We start from the raw sequence: 22,605 nt of genomic DNA on the forward strand, positions 1-22,605 counted from the left end.
CTTAGTATGACTAAAATCGGACCGGATCGGATTTCTCATAGTCGAATTAAAGCACCCAGATTATTCGATTGATAGTCGCATTACTCCTGCATGTATACGTTCCAGCGGTCCGGATCGGATTTTGCGTTCTGCACAGGCGCGAGATTTTTCCCCGGGGCCGTGAGCCGGAAGTAGACGGACGGCGGCGGTGGCGTCTTTCCTCAAGAAATCACCACAAGGAAGAGCGCCATTGTGCACCTAGTTTGTATAATTATCATGTACACCATATATGTAATGTACACAGATGTAGCTTCGTTTCGCTCTTCATACGCCATCTTTCTTGAATGCCGAGGCAGCTGGTGAGGTAAAGAGGTCAGCCGGAGGTGTCTCTGTTACCACTAGTTGAAATGGGTACAGCGCCACCTAGCGTACCGGGGTATGACATGCTCCGGCCCAATAATCCGATTTTCTCACCGGCATGTATACTCGGATAATTTCAGTTGTCTGATTGAGTAGTATAGTCGAACTATGGCTGTAATCTGACTAAACTGTGCATGTAAACGCACTGATTGGGAGAGCAGATTAGAGACTGAGAGCTTTGCTGGAAGGCAGCGCCCCTGCTGTAGAGGTTATGTATACTGGACTTGATTACTGCAACTCTGGAGATTTACTGTGAGGGCAAGTGTAGATGGGAAAAAGCTGAAACAAATGCCATTAGTGCTCTCATATCACTAACTGTTATAGCACTCGGTCTGTTTGAAAGAAGTGGATCAGGAAAGCATTTATGTAAAGTACTCTAGGAAACTGTTAATGAGAAGAAGCTAAAATGTGTTTCTTTATAAAACTGGAGAAGTCTAGGGAATTGCATTAAGTAATATCCAGGTTTCACTCTCAGAGTGTTTAATAATGGATGGATCTCAATGTTTGCTGGTCATAATGCTTTACAGGATATCTGTGCTGGAAATGTTAAAATGATGGCTGTTGAAGCAGGGAGAGAAAGTGAGAGGAGGGTGGATGAAAGAGGCGACAGGGGGAGGGGGTGCTATGTGTGGAAGGGGTGGGGGATGGATTTGTTTGCTATATTACCTAATCCAGGCAGCATCACACACCAACACCATCTGTCACCATTCACATTAGAAGTCAGCTGCCTGCACTGGACTGCCGGGTGCTGCCGGGTACTGGCTATTACAGGAGGGGGGTTAGGAACACTCCCTCAGACTGTGGTCTGCACAGATCGCACAGGGTCTGTGTTACAAGCCGCAGCGGAGGTGGAGGGGTGGGACCTGTGATTTGCCAAGCAGCATCAGCAGCACTCTGATGGTTCGGTGCGCTCAGTGAGGAGCAGGGAGGGTGCAGAGAAGGGAGAGACCGACAGAAACACAGTGATGCGGTGACACATGGCTGACTGTACCGCCTGCACGCTCTGACTGCGGCTTCCACTTTTCATTCACCAGGGAACAGCAAAGGCTGGACACTGGGATGCAGAGAGACGCTGCTGGGAGTCTGGAGGCTGCTGCAACCACCGAGCAGGATTAAGCACAGACAAACAAGCTCTGAGAAGACCGAGGACCATACACTGCTGATTGGATAGCCTGCTGACCATATTGCCTCTTTCGTAAGACCAATTCTGGCTCCACCTGTCATCACCTGCAGTGTTTTATGAATTGTAGCTGGGGCTGCCTTTTCCAGCAAGTGCGGCAACAAATGTACTATATTTCCAGTGAACTGCATTTCATTGTTCTTACTTTACCCTCACATTTTGTTTTGGGCTATGTGCAACCAATACCAAAGGAGGTGCAGAAATTCAGCATTCTTGAAATAGCTTTTAAATGCTTTGCATATTTTTACATTTCATATAGCTTATTAACTGTTGTTGGGGCCTATGTGGACAGCTCAGCCTACTCAAGGTGACATTCATTTGCTAAAGTTTGTACCATCAGGTGTTGAACTTAATGCTCAGTAATGGCCAACAGCCTCAGCTCTTCTACATGTACTCTCATCATTAATTTAAAAGTTTTATATGGGCAAACTTTTTTTTCTTCGTTGACAATGAAGTCTGAATAGTGAAATGACCAAACTAAATCAAAAATGATTTATTGTTTGAATAACAGTAACAAAAACCTGGACTGATATCTATTGTGGGTTCACTGTGCTTCTTCTCATAAAGACATGAATAGCCTTTGAAACAACAAAGATAAATGAGAAATGAAAAAGGTACATTTTTGTCAATGGCAGCCTAAAAATAAACTACATTATGATGTTATACTGTCTAAAAAATGAAATGGGGCTGTATACTATTTTGTCACGTTTGCTGATTTATGATTATTTTATTCTATAGCAAGGTTGTCTTTTTTTCCTTAATATGTTTGAAATCCATTCAAACATTTTGTCTTGGAGGAATAGCCTTGGTATACATTTGCCAATTCACTGCGACAGACTAAACACATAAAACACATTTTAATGACCATATTCCATTCTCGTGTTATTGGTTTGTGTCACTCTGCTACGATTTTAATTCAAATATTGCAATTTCTTAAACGCGCTTGCTTATTTTCCTTTCTAATGACCGTGCAGTGTGCCATAGGGTTTTTATCCCTGCCGAGCCGCCGTAGCGATGGGAGATAACGTGTCCAAGCGGCTGAAGCTGATCTCGGCTACAGAGGCAGAGATGGAGGAGCGATCCTTTCCAAACCCCTACCCTAACTGGGACCAGGGAGTCCTCACCTCCAACTCCGGAGCAGACGTAGATTACAACGAGCCGTTTGATGCCGAAGGGAAGGTGAGCTCTTTTGCTTTTGTGACATTTTTTAGGATAACATCCACTGACGTGAGCTAACGTTAGCTTAACTTGCACCTCTGTCGTAGTAGCGTTGTGTCGTAACGTCACACTATCTGCAGTGATATATTTGGGTTTATCATTGAGTGACAGTGTAAACTGAGCTTTAACTTATAGCAACGTTCATGCTATATGTGCTTCAGGACAACTCGTGAAACATGTTGTCTTGTTAAAGTTGATCAACGGTACTGCTTATCATTTCTGTCTGAACCTAAATGCAACAATCTAAATGGCAATTGGTGTGTAGCACTTCCAGTAGCAGGTATGTTATGTTCGAAGTGCCATTGTTGAGTAGTAGGCCTGCCACTTGTCTCATTACAGTGACCTAAATAGAGGTCATCAGCACTCATCAGACACCTGCTCCACAAACTGCATCATAAACCATGACCTGTAGACATTTGTACCGTCCCTTGTTAGTTCCCTTAAAGAAATTTAACGGTTCAATATGTAAGAATTGGCCAGTTGTCAAATACATGCTCCAGATAAGTAGGGGCAGCATATAATCAGAGTGTAACTGCGCACTGGGGGCGGGGTGTTGGGGTGGTTTACTGTGGACTGTCACTCTACAGAGTAGCCCTTTTCACACAGAGTTGCCGCATTATCACCGCAGCAGCGGTTCACCAACTCTCCGCCAGTGGTTGTTCTCAGAGGGTGAAGTGCAAAGACAAACCGCTGTGTAATTCCGATTAACACGGGACAATGTTAACTGGCGACCATGAGCCCAACAACAGATGTTGAAAATGGGAAGAGAAGACATAGCTGTCCTCTGATCTGCCTCTTTGTTCAGGTTTTCTCTGTGCAAAACATACTTGATACATGTTTGGGCTCCTGTTTGAGTAAACGTGTCTAACCCTCAGTCTCTGTATCAAAGTTGCTGGTTGTCAGGGAAGACGTTGTAAACAGGAAAAGAGAGAGCTGCTCTTCCTGTGAATGTTTTTTTTCTAATAAACCATAATTAAAAACACTTACCCATCTCTTCTCCCTGTTTGAGGAAACATGCATCACGTAGAGGAACTATGGAAGCCTTTTAAACAAAAAAACAGAACAAAGAATTACGAGAACTCACATTAACTGAGGGAAAAAAATAGCAGCCTGATAATCGCTTCATTTCGCCAATCAGATCGCGCAGGTGATTCGCGGTATAGCGTATTTCACTCCTCAGCCACATTTCAGCAATATATATCGTCGAAATGTTCTTTGATAATTTAATTTGACAGTCAGTTCTTGATTACATGCAGACGTTGATACAACTACTAGGCTACTTCAATATCACTGATTCGAATGTGGAGACCGCAATAATTTAAGTTTCACTTTGTCAAATGTGAGGACAGTGCCAATGTGGAGGCTTTTTCTTGACACAGGAAATGATGATTATTTATATTTATTTTTATTTAATTTATTATCATTTGTTGTAACAAGCAGAGTAGAAAAAAAAATTGTCTTCCAATTCAGTACATCTGTAACGTAATAGTTATGAGAAATATCGATATCGGTACTCAGTATCGCCAATAACACAAATATACTTGTATTCTGTATACAAAAAAAATGGTATCGGTGCAACCCTAACAGTTCCAGTTACTACGTTACTGTTATTTGGTCATGTAATGTCGCTTTGTGGGACATTTCTCTGTATTTATTTGAGTGAGGGACCTGTGTAGATATCAGACCGTCCGATCGGAACGCCCTCAATACATGCAGCCGGCTTATCCATTCACACTGGTTCAGTTAGCCAATGCTGCGCTACTGGTACTGCCTCCTGGGCGGATCAGCAGCAGAGCAAAATTACCCCTCACCACCTCTGAGACTTTCACACAGAGGAGGCGGCGGAGAATAGGCGCAGGATTCCCACATTCAAACGGCAGTGTGAATGGGGCTGCTGACTTGGGGCTAGCTGGTTAGCTTGCTAACTTCAATTGATTTCTTTGTAATATTAGAGCACACCTCAATATCACCATAATAACTAGGGGTGTCAAGGACTTCATGATATGATACGCATCACGATACAATTATCACGATACATTGCGATACGATGCATATTGTGAATTGCGATGTTCCACTTAGTTAAAGGGATATTCCGGCGTGAATTTAATCCATGGTCTAACACACTGTGACACTGAGTAAGACCCCCCTCAAGAGATCAAGTTTTCCCACCACTAGCTTATATAGTTTTAGCAACCTCAGAAATTACCGCACGATAACAATACACTACAGCCTATGCCTCCACCAAGAAACTGCCATCAAAAAGCCACTCATAGCCACATATAATGCTCAGAACAGCACCAAACTTCAGCAACAGTACAAATAGGGTCCCAGTATGGAGCCAGAACGGTGACTTTAAAATTTGGCATCCAAAAAAAAAATTGGCATTGAAAACAAAACCAGTACTGAAAAAAGAAACATTGTCATTGTAACACTTGTATTGAAAACAGTTGTATTGGCATTGAAACAAGTATTGGCACTGAAAAAAGAAAGTAATTCAAATAATTCAAATCCGAAAATCTTATCATTTTATTTTATTTGGTTTTTTTTTTATTTTTCAATGACAATCTTCAGATTTTTTCTTCATGTCAGTTTTTTTTCAGTGACAGATTTTTTTTACAATGTCAGTTTTTTTTCAGTGTCACTGATTTTCAGTTTCAACTTTCTGTCACTGTTTTGGCGTCGAGAGGGAGGGGCCTGAGGGGTGGGGCAAGTAGAGCGTGGTTTGCATATCATTTGAGGAGGTAATGGCAGCAGCCTGCAGGAAGGCGGGGCTGGACGGTCCAGCCATAATACACCATGTTAGGGCCCGTGTGCCGGCCGTCTCTGGGCAACACAGAGTCCAACTACCTCGCGGACTTTTCTTCAAGCTCTCTCCTGATGTGTCCAAGTCTCTGTGTATCTGGTTCTGTCCTGGAGCTCCTGAGCTCAGGTCTCTATGCGTATGGAGTGTGGTAGTAGTACCGGGGCGCCGAGCACGGAGCATTAGCCACAGTTAGCACAACAGTAGAACAGCCTGTTGCTCCGAGCCGGGGCTGCAGCGCCGACAGCAGCGCTCTGGTCTGCTCTCCGAGCTCCTACGCTCTGTCCTCCACCTTTTCTTTCGTGCAGTATGTTGTCTTGAACCTGGGATCCACTAAGCTTGCCATGTCCAGCAGGTCGTCAGTGGAAGGGTCCGAATACTTCTCCCTCAGGTAATCCAGGATGGAGGCTTTGATAGATTGAGTCAGTGGAGAATCATCCTCCTGATGTGCCAAGAGGCTGGTCTGGAAGAGATGGAGCACAGGCTTGACATAGGACACTGTGACATAGCTCTCACCGGATAGAGCGTCAGTGAATTCCAGGAGGGGTTTGAGAGCCTTGTGCACTGACTCGAGGACTTCCAGATCTTGCCAGGTGAGAAGGAGATGCCGGGTTTTCTTGTCTGCTGCTAAAACTTGAGAAATAGCTTGCTCCTGCTCCAGCACCCGCTCAATCATCTTCTCTCTGGATCCCCACTTGGTTGGAGACTCACTGATCAGCTGGTGTTCAGGGAGATTCAGCTCTTGCTGCGCTGTGGCCAGGTCTCTCCTCCTCTTCCAACTAAAAGAGAAGCTGCTGACCACCTTCTCGCACACAGCAACAGTACGGTCAATACAGGCGTCTTTCATGCTTCTCTCTGAGAAGGAAAACAAACATTTGAAATGTTACAGTAATTGTGAAAAAATCCACTTAGCCTAACACCAAACCTAACTTTGGTAATTATTTTATACAGTAATGTGTAAAAGTGAAGATGCTTACAAAAAATACAAGTTTCAAAATATAAAAAATTCACTGTAAAGAGCAGTCTACTCTACTGACACTAATGCAGAAAAAGAATGTATTAACATGTAAAACAATTTATATAAAAACTCTTGGGTGCCTAAGCCAAGATGCACAGTAAGGTACTTTTTTGAATAATGCATCTCACACTAGGGCTGAACGATATATCGTTATCATATCTATATCTAGATATGAACATTCAAGATATTCATATCGAAAAAGCAACGATATAAACGATATAGATTACCCCGCTCGCCCTGCAACTACAGCTCTGGCAGTCACAACAAACATCCTTTTTACGATTGCCCTTGAATGCACCGCTAAGGCCAGCCAACCACAAACCTTATTTCATGCTTGCTGTGGATCGACAGCTGAAGCCAACCAATGACAAACATACGAGGGCGGGAGTGAGGGAGACGGAGACTGAGACGCACACACAACTTGGCGACTTTCTAGCTAGTTTAGCGACTTTTCAGACCCTCTTAGTGACTTTATTTCTTAAAAGCGACTAGCGACAAATTTAGCGACTTATTCAGATCATCAGGGGAAAGGCGAGAAATATATTATATTGTAATAGTCCTGCTGCTCAGAGTCATCGCAGTCTGTGGCTCCCCTGCAGCAGTGTCGGCTCTCTGTCCTCTCACACGGCTGCAGGCGGCAGGTGTGTGTGTGTGTGTGTGTGTGTGTGTGGGGGGGGGGGCTGGCTGGGGCAGCAGGAGCGGACGCTGCGGCCGCTCACTCTGTGGATTTGAGACCGGATAGCTGCCATCTACTCTGTTTTGATCCGTTAATTCTCTGACTTCTTAGTCTTTCTAAATTCCACTGGTACTTTACCAGAGATAACCTGAATCTGCTGAGTCTCGATCTTCACTCTCACTCTTTCTCTCCAGATTAGGATGTCATCGTTCATCTTGTAAAAATGCACATAGTTCGTTTGATTTTCTCCCTTTACTGTTGTTACTTCAAATATATTTGTCTCTGTAGTGAGTTTGTGATTATTTGGTAAAGATTTCTCTATCAACCATTTGTATATGGCTTAAAATAATCTCTTTATTTTTCTGAAAAATGCTTGGTTTTCACCGAATCCGTAGTCATATCGTATCGTATCGTATCGATATCGAGATATCTGGTGAGAATATCGAGATATGAAATTTTGTCCATATCGTTCAGCCCTATCTCACACACACAAAGTCACTCACTGACTCATACACACGCTCACACACACACGGACTCACTCACTGACTTTCACACGTGCTCACACAGACACACTGACTCACAGACACACATACACACACAATTTAATTGCATAGATAAAATATTATAAAGTTCTCTGCGTAATGACGATTACTATTTAATCACTGGGGGAAACACTCACCAATTGCAAGATGTAGGCGATGTCCAAAACACTGTAGACGTGTCCATTGGTTCAGGCTCACAGCTTTTATGATGTTAGCGCCGTTGTCCGTGGTAATGCACACCAGACGCGCTGCATTCAAGTTCCATGACATGAGAGCATCTTTCAGGCCTTGTGCGATGATCTCGCCTGTGTGGTCCTCTGGAAGAAAACTCGTCTGAAGACACTTACTTTTCAACTCCCAGTTGCCGATGTAGTGGACCGTTAAGCTGAGGTATGGCTCACACGTTCGGCTGCTCCATATATTGGCAGTTGTGGAGAAGTGGGTCACATTGGTAAGTTGATTGGCCAGCTCTTCTCTCACTTGAATGTACAACTCAGGTAGAGCTGTCCCTGCAAAATATCTGCGACTAGGTAGATTATATCTTGGGTCAAGTGTGTTGATGAGCTTTCTGAATCCGGGCTTTTCAACCACACTCACTGGGGCCATGTCTTTAGCTATGTGGTGGGTTACTGCGGACGTTATCTCCTTCTGTTTTTGACTATTTTTGTCGTATGGTGTTGTTCTGGAAAAAGAAGACGCCAGACTCAACTGCGTCAGTGCTGTTTGCTTCGGCACTTTCTTTGATATGGCACTGGCCGGAGATGCGCGGAGTTTTAAGCACTCTTCGTTTTCTAGCGGGTGGGATCTCAAATGGTGATATAAATTTGTTGTACTACCACCTTTTGTGGCGACGCTTTTGCGGCATACTTTACATATTACGGTTACTTGTTCAACGTCCTCCCTCTTGTAACCAAACCACCGCCAGACGATGGATCCTGCGTTGTTTTTCTTTGGAATTAGCTCTTCCTCCATTTTTCATAGCACCTGCTGCTGCCGCTACCTGAGATCGCTGCTGCTACATGCTGCCGGGCGTATGACGTTGCACGCACGACACAATGTGATGTACGTAATTAGGTGCGCTTGTTTTATCTCTCTGTGCGGAGAGATGAGAGAGTGAGAAATCTTGTCGTTCACTGCCCGCGACTAAAAGCAACTGCGTGACAATTGAATGTATACTCGAATATTCACGATATAGTCATTTTCTACATCTCACGGAGAACAAGCCGCGATACATCGAGTATATTCGATATATCGCCCAGCCCTACCACTGACTCCGTAATCTTTAGAGCTCGAGATGAGGTAGATGAAAATAGATGATGCTATTGTATCTACATGGCGTCTGACAAGGTGAGTTTGCAAGTTGGTTGTGTCACCTGAAAACTTTACGTCAGCGTGACAGAGCTCGCACATTTCCCTGGTTTGTTTTTGAAACCGAAGTGCACCCATACATTGGCTTTGTATTTTTAGGGTGCCATTCTAATATCGTCAGTAGACATGCTGCTTCCATTTCTCACTCTGCCAGAAACGGCACCCGCCAATTCGAGGCAACCAGTCGCACTGCGACACCTACAGGAGCGGAGGTTGTAGTTCACAACCTGTTTTAAAACATGATTTTTTTTGTCTTCAAAATATCGACACAAAAGGACTGCAGGTGGGGCTTTATGCTTTCAGCTTTGTGTTTCATCTATAGTTGTTCTCTTATTCTCCTCCTTGCTGTTTGTAAACATATCATTGTTATGCAAAACAGTACATTTATTCTTTTGAAACAATCCTGTCTGTCACTGCTGCTTTGTTCTTTTCCTCTACCATTGATCCCTTCTTCCATGGATGACTTGAGCAGTGTCTCAGTGGAGAGAACAGACAGGCTTGGTCATAATCCTCCCTGTTTGAGGAGAGAGGGTGGACACTGGTTGGCTGTTTGGGTTTTTGCCTAGATACAGCTGTCTGTTCTGTTATGACTGGACTATGAAATAAAAGGATTTTCTGACTGAAAAGACACTGATTTAAAACAGAATGCATAAAACATGGTAGTAGATAGATGGTAGTGTTTCTTGTAGGATATAGAGTATTTTAGTCCAATTATTGATCATTGACCTAATTGCTATTGCTAGAAATTCTTGAAAGAATCTTGATATGACAGCCAGGTATGCTGGAATTCAGTCACAGTTGGGGATGCTGGAAGCCCAGTATAACAGCATCAAAGTAAATGGTGTGCCACATGAATCTTTTTTATATAAACTGGAATTGCCAGGATAACATAAAACAAATACTCATGAACTATTTACAACAATTTTGTAGTTTTGCACTACAGCATATGGTAAATTTGAACACCAACATGCTATAGGCTATAGGTTAGAGCAGCCAGAGCAAGAAAAATTCCCCAGACTTCCTTGTAAAATGTGTGAAATAAAGAATCAGTGTTGTAGGGATGGGCGATGTGGCCCGGAAATAACAGCTTGATATTTCAATTTATTTAAAAGGCTTTTTTAGATGAGGGCTTTCCAGTGTAACACACTCTTGGGTAACAATGCTGGGGTTTTTGGAGTGTTTGCAGTTTATGATAGAGCAGACAAAATCACTGATTGATCCATTCCTTACACTTTTGCTTGTTTTTCACTTCAGCTGCAGAAATCCAAAACTTCACAGTCCTGCTGTGCCTTGTTGTGATTGCTAAGCTATGATTGTACAAGCAATGTTTTGGGGAATGGTTTAGTGGATGGATATGATTGGATAGGTTACTGACAGCAAATTAATTAATGGTAATTCTTTGTTGATATAATTTGTGTAAACACCAAACATTTATCAGACACACCAATTTATTCATTACTGATGTCAATAATTGTTAGCTGCAGGTCTCAGTTTGCCTTATACCCCATCATGCCTTGAGTAAAATGGTGACTGCAAATGCCGAGTGGTACTAGCTTGGGAAAACCAAGTCTGTACATGAATGGTTTTCTCTCGCAGCAGCAGAGATTGACTTGAAATGAGAAACCTGTTCTTTAAACCGATCCTGTTAATTTCTCAGGCCAGTGGAGAGGAGTAAATGGGCCTTGACTACCAACAAATAGCTCTTGTGTATTTCGTGCAGTCGCAGACTCCTGTGTGGGTTTGAAGAGGTGGCTATTGAAAGACACTCAGAGAGACAATCTCTCTTGCTGCTTTTATTCAGCGTGCTCCCCACCTCCTCGTTCCATACAGTTTTCACTGTAGAGTGAATATGGAAGGAGCCTGTAGAGAATTGATTAAATCTGTATCCAGGATCAAACCAGGCATTGAAGCATGGTCTGACCTACACTGAGAAATCTGTAAAGGGTAAATAGAGCCTTGAGCTTTGTGCAAAATAACCTGATTAACATAGCCTGTTTCCTTAATGAATCCTAATAATGAAGAGTCTGGGTCACAACCTACTGACTGATTATTAGACTTTCCACCACTACTTTCTGGCTTTTAATAACCTCTGGAATTAGCATGGCAGATGTCAGCCTGCAGTTTATGGGTTCACCCACTTCTTCAGATTAAACATGCTTTGTTGCTCGTCAGATGAAGTCATTAGTAGCAGTATGGTGCCAGCTGTAGAGGGCAGCAGGTGAAATAGCAGTCCGTTAAAAGTCTGGTATCTGTGTTTGGGAATTTGTCTGGCTCCTGATGCTCCTCACAGGCATTTGTTTGAAAAGCCATTTCAGACAGAGTTAGTTTCATTGTCATGATGACGGATACTCACCACTCCCTCACCTGTACAGATCAATGCTCTCTCAGCCCCACAGATAATTCAGTGGTCAAACTGATGGAGGGTCAGATAAATGTTATAGCAGCTGAGTGTGCCTTGTATTTGATAGTATAGAAATCACTGAGCTGTCTTTCCTTGTTGCTTAAATCAAACAGGAAACAGTGGATAATGGTTTTAATGTAACTTCAGCTTCTTTTTGATAGATAGACAGACAGACAGACAGATAGATAGACTTTATTGATCCCAAGCTGGGAAATTCCGGGACAAGGACAGTGGACACAAGGACAGAGGAGGCAGATCATGTACTAAGAAAATCAGACAGTGAGGAAAGACAGAAAAGACAGCTCAGTGATTTCTATACACAGGACTAGTATTATCAGGGGACCTCATGGGCTTTTCGAAATTACCATTGGATGTTTGTGTTTTATGTAGCATATTCACACAGGATAACTTAAGCAAAGTCTGGTTTTTACTTGTATTTCCGACATGCGCTGTCTCTCAGCATACAGCACAACGGAGGTAACGTTAGCGTCAGGTTTGGAGAAGGTGCAACCAGAAACTTAGAGTTTGCTGAGTTCACAAGTAAGGACTTCGACTTTGAGTGGTGGTCCAGTGTACTTTTTCTAGTAGGAGGTTGGAAAATTCCTACTGTCTCAAACGCAGCATTACTATGCGCGAGGGCCACTGTGACACACGAAAGCTGTCAATCTCAAGTTACTGACAGATTACTTCAGAGGCACAGACCTTTTGGATTGTTCTAGTGTTTGTGTTATGTGATTTTACTGTATATGGTTGGTTAATATTTTTTTGTGAAATTGTTTTAAAGATTACACTTTATTGTGTTCAATAAAAGTATATTTTCCTAAAGCTTGAGAAACTCGTATGTAAATCTAGACAGACATTTCCCCTGCTCATTACTGTGCACAAATGTACTGTTATGTACTCAAGCCTAAAGAGCCTCTCTGGTGCCGGCAGACACAAGGAAACCTCCCGGCAGGGTGCACTTTGCCTTTGCACGTGGGAGAACACTCACCTCCACTGCTACAACTCCATCCTAGGGGAAACACTGCACTAGCAGTGCTAATTATTATTTGTCCCATTATCACAGGTCATCTGTGGTTGGTGACATATGGTAGGTAATATGCAGTAGATTTTTTACTTTACAAATTACGGAGATTGCGGATTTGCACAAGATTAAGATCCCAGATGTCCTCTGCAATTATTACAAATTACTAAAGGTCCCCTGGCGAGATGGATACATTTCCATCTTTTCGGTGTCTGGCTTAAATGCATCTTTCAACTCCATTGGAGCTGGTTTGAGCAGTCGGATTTTGATTCCTCTTTTAATTCTATTTAAAATTACATTTCACAAATCACAAATTTCCAGAGCCTAATTTGTCACACTGGCTTCTGTATCATTGGTCAAAATTGGTGATTATAAAGAGATTTTGAGCACTAAGAAATCAGTTGAGGCTAGAGATGGGATAATAAAAGGTTTTGTTTCAGATTGCAATTTAAAAAAACACTTGCAGTTAGTTGATGGTGAATTTTCATTAGAATAGTTGTGAATCGAGTAAAAGTGAATATCCTCACATGAGTGACTCGAGAGAGCTGTCTAGCTCACTGACATACGGTGGCAGTAAAGTAGAAGTGTTGGTTTCCTGAATTTTTGGCTTTAATTCCAACTTTAAAGGTCCCATATCATGAAAAACACGTTTTCTCTGCTCTCTACATATAAGCTGGTCCTCTCTGAGCCTGCCAACTCCCAGAATGAGGAAAACAAGTGATTCCTGCATGGTCTCTGCAGCCCCACCCACTGGTAACACGGCGCTCCTACAGGCTGTTCAGATTCTGCTCCTTTCGTTACATAACAAAAGGAGTCATTATCATAGGCAGACCTCCTCTGCGCGGTGATAGGAGATATCAGAGAGGGGGGCGTTCATCCCCGAGGTGAAGTTCGGTGTGTCCAGCGGAGAGACAGCAGTGTTTCACAACGTTGTTGCTCAGAGCTAGACACGCAATTGCTCTGTTGTTGGTGTATAAATGAACGTAAGTGCCTATATTCTGTCCCAGCTACAGAAGAACAGAGGAGACCGTGGTTGTGTTTCATTTTTAATGACAAGGTGCCGGCTGCGGTTCGTGTTAGCCTGTATGTGTGTGCTAACCACTTTACATTGGACTGCTTCAGTAATGAGTGTCAGTACAAAGCTTGCCTCGACACTGACCCTCCTAAAAGGATCAGTCTCAACCATACCGGACCCAGCAACTGCACCGGAGCCAGCGATAAGTGTCGCCGCGGTTTGATAGTAACGTTAGTTGCCGATGAATATGATGAAGTCAGCTGGAAATTGGCTAACTAGTTAGCTCCACTGCGGTCTGCTATGCAATGGCGTTTGAGGCGAGTTTGATGTTAATAATATAACGAGGGAGCTTTGTTGTCACAGTAAAAAGTCTGGAAACGTGCAGACTGGAGACAGAGACGATGCAAACAGTGTATAACAGTTTGGAGACTGTGTTGGAGACAAACACAGCTTTCGCTAGCTGTTAGCCATTAGCTACATGGCAGTAGCTGTAACAACACATACAAACAAACTAATATTATTCAGCCAAACTAACCATTCTGAAACCGCAGCCGCAGAGTCTGTACGTCTTCAGGAGCCTCTCCTTCTGGGTCCGATTCTGGGTCAAACTGGTTCGGTTGAACGAAAAAATCTCCGCGAGCCATAGTGTTACATCCACCGTAAACATTAGCGCATACTACCGTTAGCATAAGGGGCTTCCTCTCCCTGAGAGTGACGTAGCAGGCAAGGCTCCCCAAGTAGGCGTTGACAGACGCTGCTCATTAGCATTTAAAGGTGCAGGCACAGAAACAGAGTGCTGTGAACAGACCTCAGCAGAGCGACTTTTAGACAGCTGGAGTTCAGGACCATGGATGTGTTTGGGGCAATACATATCGAATACAGATTTGTTGGACCTCTGACAGCTGTGTGAAATTGATGAAAAACAGTATAATATGGGACCTTTAATTCTTAAATCTAAGCTTGTCACCATGGCTGAAGGCTTGTCTAGCACATTGCATCTGCCACAAAAACAAGTTAGATCAGATGTGTGTAAATAATGTGGATTCATCACTGAAAAAAACAACATGGAAATGAAGTTACCGCCATGTTTTTTTCCTTTATTTGTGAAGGAATATCTTTTATGATTCACTTTCCCTTTTTTTAAATATTTTTTGATGTTTATAAAAAATGAAATATAAATGTGTCATCTGTGAGCAATAAGAATATTTGTTTCCTATCAGAATGTCAGGTTAAAGTTATCCCAGTGAGGTTTAGTGCAGTCTTAAACATTTTAAGTTTTATGATATTGGAAAATGTTGGAATCTGAATTATTTTGAACAACATGAATATGACATAAAATTGTCATATTGTTCCATGCCTATTTGAGACACTGTTTGGGGTTTACAAATTAGCTCTATATCCCTGCACTACAGGTGAGTGCAGCTTTCCAGAAGAAGGTCCAGAATAAGATTAAAGATCTCCTCCAGCAGATAGAGGAGGGCCTGAAAACGGCTGACCCCCATGATTTTTCTACCTACACTGGCTGGGCAGGTCTGTCTCCAGGACATTGAAACCATGATGACATACCAATAACATGTGTCAGATCCACCCTATGACTAATCCCAGGTCTACTGTCTGCACTATAGGTATTGCCTTGCTGTACCTCCAGCTGCACCGGGTGTCCCATGAGGACTCTCACCTGCAGAGGGCACTGGACTATGTGAAGAGGACCATGAGGATCCTGAATGGTCGTAAAGTGACATTCCTTTGTGGTGACGCAGGGCCGCTTGCAGTGGGTGCAGTGGTCCACCACAAGCTGAACAACACTGCTGACAGCAAAGACTGTCTGTCCAGGTGAGCGTCTGGGACTGTGAGTGTTTGCATGGATGTGATTGTTTAGCATGTTGCATCTGAAGTTGGCTACATATCACCTTCTGAAATAAGTAGCAAATAATTTTTTTTTTTTATGCTGCAAACATATTTTATGATACGGTTGCATGTTTAGCAAACTGCATATGTGATGTTTCGATAAGAGGCAGTGGTAGACACAAATAGAGTTTGACATTTCTGTCACTATAGGACTTTCTCTTTCGAAACAAGTGTGATTGAGAACAAGCAAGGGCTGGGTTCCTCTAACACACACAGACACATACAGACAGACAGAGTGTAACATGGAATGTGTTTTTCTAGCAGTAATATTGTTTTGATAATTGTTTTTATGAGAGTTGGGGTTTATTTTGCAGATGTTAATCGATGTAGTAATTTCTCTGACTCTTGTACTGGCTTTTTCGATATGGACCATTTTATATTTATTCCCCTTGTGTAATATACAATTGGTTTTGATGTATAATGCTGCTGTTTTATTATATCCCTTTAGGCTGTTTTTACCTCAGTGACCATTGTTTTAGTCTACCATCTGATCTCTCAAAACTATCTGACCCACCTGCTCTGTCTGTGTTAGTCCCAAGCTCATTCATTACGGGGGAAGACAATGTGTACCTCTGCTTGGGGCATGCAGGTGTCCTGGCGACCAGAGCAGAGTCAGGTTAACCATGTTGGGAATTGATGGTAGAGCAGGTGTGGTTATTAGAAATGAATAGTTGTTCATAATAATTATTCAAATTAAATCAGTGGAAATTCACACAAATTATGATTAAATCATTAAAATAGGGCAACACCCCGGAAACAGGGACCAATAACCAGACCAAAATAGTCAGAATCCGAGCACTGACCATCACAACCAGGAATTATCACAAACATAGGCACAGCTTTGTTTGGAGTTTGGTCTCTCACAACCCTTCCATCTTAATGCTATTACTCGTTTGGCTTGTGAAAGACAAAAATTGATTAGTTTCCGGTTTTTTGCATTTATGTGTCAATCTTCAGGGTAGAAGACACAGTTCAGCCTTCATAGGCACAGCAACTTCTGTCACTTTAGAAATCAGGTCAAGGACTTCTCTCCAGTATATTTGGAGCTCTTGACACTCCCACATACAGTGAAATAAGGTGCCGTTTCATTGCTACATTTTAATAGAACTGTTGGGGATATTGGGGGTTGAAATGGTGCAGTTTGACTAGTGTAATGTATGTCCTAAACAACCATTCATATCTGCATCAAGTGTTTATGGTTTGAGTTTGAGCCAAAAGGCACGCCTCCTCCTACTCCTCAACCATGAGTTTTCTTTTAAACCTGTTAAGAGCATGTTATAAAATGCGGACAATTGTCCCCTGCCATATAGATGATTTTACTGTATACTTTTTAATGTCAGAAATGTGTGCAGTAGTTTTAATTTGTCAATATATTTATATACTTTTAGGTATTAAAAAAAAACGTTTTCTGGGAGATTATATTTTTTTGCACTAGTTGTTGGAATGACATCAGGATGCCTTCACTGAACAAATCTCCTTTTTTGAGCCCAATATCCATCCAGGGTTTGAAACCCATATCCTGCCACCCTGGTTTGAAATCAGCATTGCCCCAAATTAGAGTAAAATATGAAAAAGTAATAGTTTGATTCATCAGGGCATGTGCCTCATAGCAGATAGTTATTGTATCTCTAAGAAAAGGGTTGTGTGTGTTTTTCTTAGGTTCCTTTGCTCGTGACGGGAGAGATATGTAGTGGAAGTGTTGTTTTATATGTCTCTATTTCAACCTGTTGAGCTGCCCTGTAAAAAGTTTTTTATTGGGTAGTTTAAGCCCTCCCCAATTATACCGCAAATAGGGTAAGCTGAGACAAAGCCTAAGGCATTTTTGGTTTTATGTAAAGTATGTAAAGCTTTTTCTAAGTGTGGAGAAAAAGGATGTTGCCAGGGGAAGGGGGATTGACTAAAACAAATATAGAAATCACTCAGTAAAAGCAAGGAATCTCTGTCTGTCTGTCTGTCTGTGTCTGTGTGTGTGTGTGTGTGTGTGTGTGTGTGTGTGTGTGTGTGTGTGTGTGTGTGTGTGTGCGTGCCTCAAATATCTCTACGGATCAGGATCAGACTGACCTGAGAGTTTCAACATGGCTGCTGCAGTGGTTCAACGGTGTGCGACGTCGCATTTGTTTGGACTGCAGTGATACCCTTAATAAATTATTTCACAAATGCTTTACAAATTCCACGAGCATTGTCCACCGGAGCCACCACAGTCACGTGCGCACCAGAGCCAATCACTGCACACCGTACCCATGTGCACACCAGAGCCAATCACTGCAGAGCTCAAACCTACAACATACCTGAAGAAACAAGCAGATTTATACCTGCAGCGGTGCCAGCTGGACCGGGATTTTGCCGGCGGTTCGGTCCCGTACTGTTCTGTGCATCTAAACTGTCTGTTGTGGATTAATAAGACTAAACGAGTCCGGTCCCACTTACACGGACCGGATGCACTGGCACGTCCAAAACCGGACTTAGGGTAAATAATGTGCCTCCCTACACAGATTCCCCAGGGTTTTCAGGAGAACCTTTTAATTTTGTACCTTTTACTGTGCAGCAAGTACATAAAGCCCTCAAAATGTTAGATCACAGAAAACACCCTGGACCTGACTTGATAGAGCCCTACTTTTTAAAAATTGCAGCTGACTTTTTAGCACAGCCTCTAACAATCCTTTTTAATCTATCAATCAAAAACAAAGAAATCCCATCCGTTTTGAAGTCAGCTTTTGTTACTCCCATACTAAAAGGAGGTAATTCAGCAGCTTTAACTAACTACAGGCCATCATCAAATTTGTGTGTCTTGTCAAAAATTCTCGAATCTCTTGTGTGTGATCAATTAAAAGAGTTTCTAACCTCAAATGATCTTCTCTCAAAACTGCAATCAGGTTTCAAGAGAAAGCACAGTACCATTACTGCGGCTACAAAAGTGATCAATGATATACTTGTTGCTTTTGATAAAAAGCCAGTACTGTGCCTCACTTTTATTGATCTGTCTAAAGCTTTTGACACTGTGGACCATGCTATTTTAAAGCATAGGCTTCTTTGTTTGGGTCTGTCAGCTCATGTAGTTTCCTGGTTCACAAATTATTTGAGTGACAGGACTCAGTGTATTAAATATGATGGTCTGTGCTCTGAATTTGTGAGTGTCCACAAGGGGGTGCCACAGGGTTCAATGTTGGGACCCCTCCGGTTCATTATGTACATTAATGATTTTGGAAAAAATATTTCAGATGCTAACATGCATTTTTATGCAGATGACACAGTTATTTACTGTTTTGGATCAACCCCTGCTAAAGCTGTTGAATCTCTGCAGAAAGCTTTTGATGTGATCCAGCGCACACTTCTGCAGCTAAAACTAGTCCTCAATACTGACAAGACTAAACTAATGTTATTTTCTAACACTAAGAAAGTACTTCAAACTATCCCCACAGTGTCCACTCTTGAGGGAAATGTCATAGAGGTGGTTCGTATGTACAAATACCTTGGTGTCTTGCTTGATGACTCTCTCACCTTCAAGCCCCATATTGACAATCTGGTGAAGAAACTGAAACTTAAATTGGGTTTTTTCTTCTGAAGCAAATTTTGTTTTTCTTTTGAGGTGAAAAACCAGCTTGTCACTGCAACTTTTTTTTATCTATTCTAGATTACGGAGACTTGGTGTATATGAATGCCTCAGCTAAATGTCTAAGTAAGATTGACGCTGTTTATCATGCTTCTCTGAGGTTCATTGCTAACTGTGGAGCACGGACCCATCATTGTGAACTGTACTCCCGAGTGGGATGGCCTTCTTTGTCCACCAGGAGACAGAGACACTGGTGCACTTTTATTTACAAGGTCATGCTTGGGCTACTGCCCTCCTACATCTGTAACCTATTAACACGGAGAAGTGTTGATTCTTACGGTTTACGTTCAAACGATCAGTTATTGCTGTCTGTTCCATGTTTTTCGGACAGAACTGGGAAAAAGGGCTTTCGTCTACTCTGCTCCTTCGACATGGAACATGCTGCAAAAAGACTGGAAAATAACTGAACTGATTTCCTTGAATGCTTTTAAATCCAAGCTGAGAGCATTTGAAACGACCTCCTTTACCTTTAACTGTTTTTTATAATTTTAATTTATTTGTAACCGTTTTTACAACAGTAATTGGCGTCTGTATGTTGAGTGTGACTGTGTAATTTTTGCTGCTTCTTGGTCAGGACTCCCTTGAAAAAGAGGTTTTTAATCTCAATGGGATTTTCCTGGATAAATAAACTTTAAAAAACAAAACAAAAACAAAATGTCCACCGCGCTTTTTCGCGAACATTGCCGTCACGTTTGCTTTGTGTCTGGTGCGGGAAGAAACGGTAAAAACGGGCTTTTGTCACGAAAGTGTCCAAGCAGCAAGTTTGGTTGTTGAGGAACAGGAAGTTGTGGGAGGGACCGAAGGCGGATGATTGACATGCAACGACGGTCGGTGTGTAGACAGCGATATTGAGAGTTGAGAGATTTGTGACATTTAGCGTGTTTGGAGTGTGTAGTTAGTGTGTTATGTAGTGTTTGGTGTAGTGTGTTAGTGTGTAGTGGAGTCGGTTTTTTGTTTAATGAGTCAGAATAATGAGGAGAAGCTGAATGTGGAGCAGGCAGTGCAGCTCTTCATTCAGCTGGAAGGAGCTCAGGCAGACCTGAGCACTGCCTGCATTTAAATGTAAATAGTTACATATAACTTTGTAAATTCTTAAAATGTATGCACATATTTAGCAAACAACAATTTATATTTGCATTATAAGTAATAAAAAATGGTTTGTTAAACATATTTGTGGTTTTCACAGTAAAAAAATCTAACTTTTCTACTCTGATTTTATGTTTTTTGTGTGATTTTAGGTCCATTGTGTTAATACAGTATGTCAAAATAAAAAAATAACTGTACAGTCACACATGTGAGGTTGTGCTGAAAGTAATGACACCAAGTAAATATAATGGCAAAATCAAAAATAGTCAAAAACGGCCAATTATACCCTGGAATATCGGATTTCACAACAAACCTAAATATCCCTGACGTCCCACCTTCAAACACAGCCTCATTTGGCCATCCATGAAAAAGCTACTTAACCTCCCACTTTTCTATAGGAATACATATTTCCTACGGGCACTGCACTAGTAAGGGTAAAATCGTCATTTTGATAATATTGGTGCGCTCTACCATAGAAATGGGCAAAATGCTGCATTTATCTAACATTTCTATTACTCCTTTTACCAAGGGATCGTAATTAGCTGATATAATATTTTCAATGTCAGGGGTTATTTTAATTCCTAAATGAGTGAATCCATCTGTTAAAGCAAACTGTGTATGAACTGTCGGATGCTCTCTTTTGTCTTTGTTTAGTAGTAATAAAGAACTTTTACTGTCAGTAGTTTTATTGCCAGAAAATGCACCCTGGTGGGTGGATCTACATAGTTTAAAGGGTTGTGAAATTGGTTTGTTATAATTTCCTTGGTTCAGTATACAATGGTGGAAAAAAGTTTTCGGACACCCTTAAAATTTTACACAATCTCAAATATTATCAAGAAATATTTGTGGAAAAATCTTTTTTGTGTTTCAAAAGGTGCAGCTGCATTAGACAGACACAAACAAATACAAATGATATTTTTACTGTTTATTATTTACAAGAAAAACTAACAAAACTAAATTCTTGACAGTTTTAATATGTCAGTTCCTCAACATTGTCGGTATCAAAGTTAACAAATAACAGAGAATGTGTTCATTACATTATCAAATTAATATTTAGTAGCCCTGCCATTAGCACGCAGTAGAGCTCTAATCCTGGCTGGCATGTTCCCCACAAGCCTTTCACACTGTTGAGGGGTAATCTTGTCCCATTCTTCTTGAATTAGTGCTTTTAATTCATCTAAACTCTTCGGTTTATGCTTTGAAACAGACCTTTTGGATAATCCACCACAGATTTTCAATGGGGCTCATGTCCGGGGATTGAGCTGGCCAGTCTAAGACCTGGCTACTGTGCTCCTGCAGCCAAGTTCTACTGGTCCTGGATGCGTGGCAAGGTCCATTATCTTGTTGAAATATCCAGTTTTGACCTTGACGGAACATTGCACGTGCAGATGGGAGCATGTGGGTTTCGAGAATTGCACAATACTTGGCAGAGTTCAGTGTGCCACAACAGACAGTGAGATGACCAACTCCAGCAGCACTCATGCATCCCCAAACCATGATACTGCCCCCACCATGCTTGACAGTAGGTACTGTACCTGCTTGAGATAATGCTTCGCCTGGCCTTCTGCGTACCCTCACATTAGCAGGAGGAAGATAAAGCTGGAAACTGGACTAATCTGACCACAGAATCTTCTTCCAATTCCTGGCTGTCCAGTTCTTGTGTGCTTGGGCCCAACGACGCTGGGCTAACCTTTGTCTCTCATTGATCAGGGGTTTCTTGACAACCTTGTAGAACCTTGCGGGTGGAACACTGGACACCGGTTTGGTTCGACCACTGCTGCTGAAGCTCCTGTGATGTCATTTGGCGGTTTTCCCTGCACATGCGATTCAGGATGCGGTCATTTCTTGCTGAAGAAACCCTTGGACGCCCAGATCTTGGTCTGTCTTCCAAGCTGTTGGTTTGTCTGTATTTCTGCAGAGTGTATCCAACTGCTGAAGGACTGCATCTGCGCTTCCTGGCTATCTGGCAGCAGCTGTACCCTTCCTGGCTGAGAATCTGAATCTTCAGGCGTGTTTCCTGCGTTAGGTTCCTTGTCTTAGCCATTTTTGTAAAAGATCACATGCTGAGATCCCAATTCCCGTAAGAACCCCCTTATGCACTTCCTAAAAAAAACCAACCCATAATAAACCCATAATAGACTAAAATAACAGACTCCTGCTATGTAAAATGCTTGATCCATATTAAGAGGAGCAATGTACACGACACATCCTTTATAGGCTTGCTAAGAAATAACAAAAAGGCCGTGAACTCAACGAAATTTGAAAGAAGATAGAAAAAAATAATTTAGAAAAATAATACACTAAGTAAAAGAGCAATAAGGAGTTCACTCCTATTTAAATCCTAACGCTTGTTCCTTATT

General features: G+C 42.0%; 1 protein-coding gene across 1 annotated transcript in view; it reads left to right on the top strand.

The window, feature by feature from the left end:
* Positions 1–1,082: 1,082 nt before the first annotated feature.
* The window catches only part of lancl2 (LanC lantibiotic synthetase component C-like 2 (bacterial)), a 51,445-nt gene continuing 29,922 nt past the window's right edge, over positions 1,083–22,605 (top strand). Inside the window, exons 1-4 of the mRNA XM_030397845.1 lie at positions 1,083–1,594; positions 2,554–2,758; positions 15,054–15,171; positions 15,267–15,474. Coding sequence (XP_030253705.1) covers positions 2,594–2,758; positions 15,054–15,171; positions 15,267–15,474 — 491 coding nt within the window. The 5' untranslated portion in view covers positions 1,083–1,594; positions 2,554–2,593. The remainder of the gene's footprint in view (positions 1,595–2,553; positions 2,759–15,053; positions 15,172–15,266; positions 15,475–22,605) is intronic.

Source organism: Sparus aurata, chromosome 19, assembly GCF_900880675.1.
Source record: "Sparus aurata chromosome 19, fSpaAur1.1, whole genome shotgun sequence".
NCBI lineage: Eukaryota > Metazoa > Chordata > Actinopteri > Spariformes > Sparidae > Sparus > Sparus aurata.